At 37.5% G+C, this 6,348-nt stretch overlaps 1 protein-coding gene across 1 annotated transcript in view; it reads right to left on the bottom strand.

The window, feature by feature from the left end:
- The window catches only part of LOC107662053 (smoothelin-like), an 84,989-nt gene extending 78,641 nt beyond the window's left edge, over positions 1-6,348 (bottom strand). Inside the window, exon 1 of the mRNA XM_016451914.1 lies at positions 5,970-6,348. Coding sequence (XP_016307400.1) covers positions 5,970-6,032 — 63 coding nt within the window. The 5' untranslated portion in view covers positions 6,033-6,348. The remainder of the gene's footprint in view (positions 1-5,969) is intronic.

Below are 6,348 nucleotides of genomic sequence, written 5' to 3'. Positions count from 1 at the left end.
TCTTTTATTCTCCAGTACTGAAAACAGAACCGATAAGGGAGCTTTTGATATGCGCTGTGACGCAGCTCTTGCAAATTACCTTTTTTGTTCATTGTCTGTCATTTTGAGGCTTAAGTTGCATACGTTTTTCTTTAGTTTTAATTTGCCTAACTATTGATCTGACCCAGTAGACGCCATAATCCCACTCTGTCTCTCTCCCGTTCCGCTTTTTTTTTTCTTTTTTTTTATGGTGGGCGTTTACGCAGTTGGTTAGAGCAGTGCTGATTGGGGAGAACGGAGGTGCGCTCACTCTTGCCCAGGGCAAGTAAGACTGCAACTCAAGGCAGGCAGTCATGCATATGCTCTGGAACAGAGTAATATCGCATCCACATCGCAGGCTTTGCGATTAGCAAATCGCAACGTCTCAAATCGCGATTTCGATTCGATTTCGATTAATCGCACAGCCCTACTCTGTATTATGCCTAATAAAGTAGCATTTCAGCTGCTTTGTTTTCAGCGGTTAGCAAGGAAACAGCTGTAATGCTACTGTTCCATAAGCGCCATCTACTGTCAGAGAGTGGATTTAAATTTTATTAGTCTGTCTGCTGTTTGTGTTCAGGTTAATGCTAAAATGTTGTAAATTTGTTGTAAATCTTATGCAAGAAAACGGATTCTTCTTTCAAACTAGAACAGCACCTTTTCTATAGGCAAAGGCAATACATGCTATTTGTGATGAGAAGTCATGGTCAGTTGTGCACTTATAACATCAGATCATCCACTACTACAGCTCACACATCCTCTTGTGATGAGAACTTTGCCATTCTGCACAGGGCATGACTTACACAAGACAAAAATATGGACTATAATTAGACATTACTAATCTGATTAAATCATCTTAATGTTTTGTTAAAAAAAAAAGTAAAGGCAACCTTAAAAAAAAAAACAGATTGAAACCCTACAGGACAGCAAATGATGTGAGAGACGTGAATGACAATTGTGGTCTGCCTCCAAGTTCTACATAAACAGACACCAATTATACAGTCCTTTGGGAAGCTATATCATGAAATGCTTTTTCAAAGTTGAGGAGAAACAACTATTAAGACAAATAAACATCCCTAATGAAAAACTAATTAAAACTTCAATTCCTCAATCTTGAACAAAAGAGAAAGAAAATCTATATTCACACACAACTAAAAATAAGCCCTATAGTCAACAAGAAAGTTGGAGAAAACTCCACATGCTCCAAAATCCATGAGGGACTGTGACACTCATGACCTCTGTGGAATCGCGTCTCACAGACATCCAAACATTGTGAAGAGGGGAGAGTGGAAAATATTTGCAGGGGGAGAAAACAGAGGTGGGAAGTCTACAGTACTTTTAGACTTCCTTCAGGACCACACATGAAAATTCAATTTAGCAGATTTGCCAGCTCTAAAAATGTGTTAAGTGAAAATGAAGTAATTTCAAACCCTAATGTTAATAATATCAATCTTGAATTCTGTTTTTACGGGACTGTTAAAATTTCAGAATACAATAACATCTTGAAAGAATTGTTTTTGCACTTTGACACACCTGCTCCCACGACACTTTTAACAGTATGAAAGCATCCTTGAAGTGTAAATGCAGCCAAAACCAGTTTATTATATTATATAGTAGCTTGTTTTACAATACAATTGTCACGATACCAAAATTTCAGAATTTCAATACAAATATCAGAATTTAATGATTCTTAAATTAGAGCAGTGAGTGGTTTTCCATTTTAAATGCCCTATTTACATTTCCTTAGATTGTTTTTAACAAATACTTCAACATAATAATAGGCATTTTGTCCGAGTGCATTTGGCTACTCATGTGCAGCCACATTACAGCAAAGCGCAAGAGATCTTCATAGTGCCCTGCCCATACACTATTTATACAGCTCTACAGTCAGTCAGACAGCATTTTTTGTGTTGTTGTTGTTGTTTTTTTTAGTATTGGCTTGGTACCAAACTATTTAGTTATTTTGGCATTCCTATTTTACAGACTTTCTAGCATGTCAAAGCTGGTCATTTTAGGCAATATTTAGTCTAAATGCTCAACAAACTGGTGGGGTCTAGGTTAACCAGGTAGACCAGATTAGGTTAGTCCACCAAGCTGGCTAAAGCTGGGGACACACTACACGACTAGCTGAAACATTCTAAGACTGACCTCAACACACTTAACGATTGTTTCCATTGACTGGAACGGATTTTAGTCTTTGACAGTCGGGAAAGGAGCACAAACCTAATGACTGAGTCACTCCACTACACAACACACTTACTATCAATATCGGAATTGAAAACGCTTTTGAATGTGCGCTCGCGTTTTACTTTCACGAATTCACAATCATGCGTACTCTGTGTATAGGGAGTGGCGGTACTGATTTTACAAGATATTTGTCAATGACGCTATGGATCTGTTGCGCACCAAATCCTTCGACATCAGTCAGTCATCTATCCTTACTATCTTCATGCGATTAGTGAAATTTTATGTACTTTAATGTGACTGACTACCGCAGCAAGCCTAACAATGTCCCTTTAGGGGCTCCGTAGATTGCCTTGTATTGCTTTTCCGTGCCTTTCCGAATTCGGATTTAGACTTCGGGCACATCCCTAAAGCTGGGGACACACTACACGACTAGCTGAAACATTCTAAGACTGACCTCAACACACTTAACGATTGTTTCCATTGACTGGAACGGATTTTAGTCTTTGACAGTCGGGAAAGGAGCACAAACCTAATGACTGAGTCACTCCACTACACAACACACTTAACGACTGGCACGTCACGACTGGCCAAATTCTGCCGAACCAAAAGAACAAAACAAAAAACAACATGCAAAAACCACAGCATCTACCCACGATCCCGCAGCCACTTCCACTCCACCAAAGACAACAGCTTGTAGTCTCTAGATAGGGCTATAGGCAAATTTTTTTCTTAACTTTTATTAGACTACAGATCGAAATAAAAGAATTCTTGATAATCTTTAAAAAGAGAGAATCAATGACAATTTAGGCTATAGCCTACTTTCTTCGACTGCAGAAAAAAATTTGAATTTAAATTTGAAGTGTTAACTTATGAATTAAAAGAAAGACAAGAAATAAAACACAACAAAAACAATCGAGATTTTTCTTGTAATCAAGAATTTTTTTTGTACAAATTACAAAATGAATGCTGAATGATGTTTAACAGTGAGCACATCTCCACTGCATAGCCACAAAATCATTGGTGTTAGTCGCAAATATTAAACATGTTTTAAAAAATCTTTGTGAAAACGACTGGCAACGACTGGTTCTTGAATTCTAAGATTATAATCTTTAGACACCACACACTATGCGACTTTTTCTGCCAACTGCAAACAGCGACTGAGCCCAACTGGAACAGACTGTGTCCGACTGGGCACGATCCATCCTCAAGACCAAATTCCATTCATAATCGGCCTGACAGTCGTGTAGTGTGTTCTCGGCTTAAACTGGTTGAGACCCAGCAACCACAAACAAACTGTAACTTGTTACAAATATCAGCCTAACCACTTCAAGCTGTCATAACCAGATTGTTCCAATAGAGTGGCTTTTCTGTAAACATACCTATATATAGAGGAATAAGGGTGGAAAAAACAGGCGATATTTATTTTTCCCTATTGCTTTGAATGCAGGTTTTGTGCTCTGTGTTATAAGTCCTTACACACTGACGGTTTAAACCTGCCTTACCATTTAGCTTTATGAAGCTCATGACTCGAGTCACAGAAGAGCTTATTAAATTGTGTAGGAATTTGTGACGCTGTACTTGACTGGGAATTTTCTATTAGGAACAATCCTGAAATGTTGTCGTAGTGTCTGTGAGACTTGACACAACATTCGCTCTCATGTTGGCATATGCTGTAACTATTTTAGGGGCAATTCTCCCATGACAGTAAATAATTAAATGTTTTTTTGTTTTTTTGAATGACAACGCCAATCCAAGATAATGTGGTGCGTGAAACACCATACCCCAATTATCAACATGCTAATTAATAAACCTCTCATATAGCTGCTAATTTGCAGTCAATCTAACATGGCTTTCACTTTCAGCAGCATGTTTAGTTATTTAAACGTTAAGCTCCTTCTTATACAATTTGCAGAGACTGCAGGACTTGCAAAAACATTAATTTGGACAAATAGCATGTAATTCTGTATAAAAATATGACATTGTGACTGTTAAACTGAATTACACTAAACTGAATTAGGCTACTTATTATGAATTATTTCTACTCACATTGGAATATTATCTAATATTGCATAAATGCCAATTGGTATGAAATTCCACTGACAGTATTTTGAATAAATCTTTGTAATAAACCTGAATTCTTCAGTATTTTGCCCACAAAAGAAGAATGTCAGAGTATATTGATGACAGCGCTACAACTCATCAAGCTGATCCATTTTTTTATGTTTTTATACTCATGGATGTCTACCACACATAAAAGCTCATACAACACAAACTCTTTATCAATTCAAAGAATACATAGTAAATACGTTTTTGTGAATTCATAATATAAAAGAATGCAGTGGTTTTAACCAATAAAGCACTTTGTAATGCGGTCACTCCATGAATCCGGGCATAGGCGACACTTGCAGCTGTATTATAGGGTGGCATTGTTGCCCTCACAGAGGCTCTCAGATGCCCACTTCACACTCATTCCCAGCCGTTTCACACAATTGCTCTTCATTCCAACTACCACTCATTGAAAATGATTTGTTCCCTTCCAAGCACCTCATATCTGGCCTAGGGCAGCATGATTGTCAGGACAGCCACTGACTCAACAGAAACCAGCCTAAAAACCAGATGTCTTTTTGATTCATGTGAAACTGAAGGTGTTGCTGTGGTGGTTGTTCATGACAGCTGGCACATTTAAGGTTAAAGGTGCACTTTTTGTGACTCTAATTTGTCCCAGTGATTTAGGACTATCTATCCATCAAGCCTGGACGTTTATTTAGGAACTCCTGCTGCGTCACACCTAATCTGTTTATTTGGTTCCTTTTCATCTGTTTCTCTCAGTCTCATATCACACACACTGACTCAGGCTCAGTTATGTGCAGCTTCTTGTTTGGACATTTCATTTTTCCACTCATACTGATTATGTTTGGTCTGTCTGGTGAATTTGTACCATCACTCTGGACTGCACTGCTGACTCGTGCTCTGCCTGTCTGTAATATGTATGCATATCGTCTTTGTTATATTGTTTGGTTTGTAAAATGCCTTGAGAACTGGCTGAAAATGCTACATAAAGTAATCATACACACTTTTACAGCAAGACATGAATGGTCATTTAACATCAACACCGCTTTTTCTCAAGATTAATATGTCAGGAGTCTCGTGCGAGTAATCAATCTTAATCAAATTTCTCAAATGTAATATTTTCATCTTTATTAAAAAAAAAAAACAATGAATGTAGTTCATTTATCATGTCATGGTAGGATCATGTCTATCTAGGAAAACACTGATTCAAAACTGACTGATACCAATAGCATTTTTAATATTAATGCAGATATTATAAATCTGCTTTTAGAATTTATTTATTGCTTTTTTGGTTTGTTTGTTTTTCCAATATAAACCTCCAATTTATAACTGTACCTGTAAATTCAGGTATCACAATCATGAACAGTAGAAATGATGGACAAATATTAGTTTTTGGATTCGGAAAAAATAATCATTACATAAAATATTATTGTCGACAACACCATCATGGTTGTTACTGTGAAGGTTTAACTATAATAAGCCTTCTTAACAGACATTGTTAATTTGTATCTATTTTACACCGTGACAAGTGCGCTTGAGCTCGCATATTCTGTTTACGGGGCGATTTTATCATACAGATGTGAACACTAGATAAAGCACGTACCTTCTTGTCAAAAACTAAAGTTATGCTACAGCTAAAATCAATGTCTGTTTTTAAAAAAAAATAAAAAATGACATTTCTGAGCTGAACTCACCAGATTGCGGAGCGAGGACTCATCCATGCTGGAGTATCGCTTCTCTGACATCTTCTCAGACATTTTATTACCGGTGTGAATGGCTAGCTCATTCGAAACGAGTGTAAAATACTGTTAAATTAACCGTCATATACACATAATAGAGGCTCACGTGGAATACATTAAAGAGTAGGTCTCGGTCCGGTTAACTCGGGAAGATGCTCTCTAATAGAAGAAGGAAGAACAAACACGTCTGTAGTGCAGCCTAACGAAAAAAGCCGTCAAATTAAAAGCTCTCCTTGTTAACGAACTGCAGCAGTTTGTTCCCACAAACTCCAACCGTTTCACGGTTCACAGCAGCGTCAGACTACATGCCTTCGGAGTCACGAGCGGTGAGTGA

This window comes from Sinocyclocheilus anshuiensis, unplaced genomic scaffold, assembly GCF_001515605.1.
Source record: "Sinocyclocheilus anshuiensis isolate Anshui unplaced genomic scaffold, SAMN03320099.WGS_v1.1 scaffold431, whole genome shotgun sequence".
NCBI lineage: Eukaryota > Metazoa > Chordata > Actinopteri > Cypriniformes > Cyprinidae > Sinocyclocheilus > Sinocyclocheilus anshuiensis.
The sequence above is the reverse complement of the archived record's forward strand: the minus strand, read 5'-3'. Positions and strand labels throughout refer to the sequence as shown.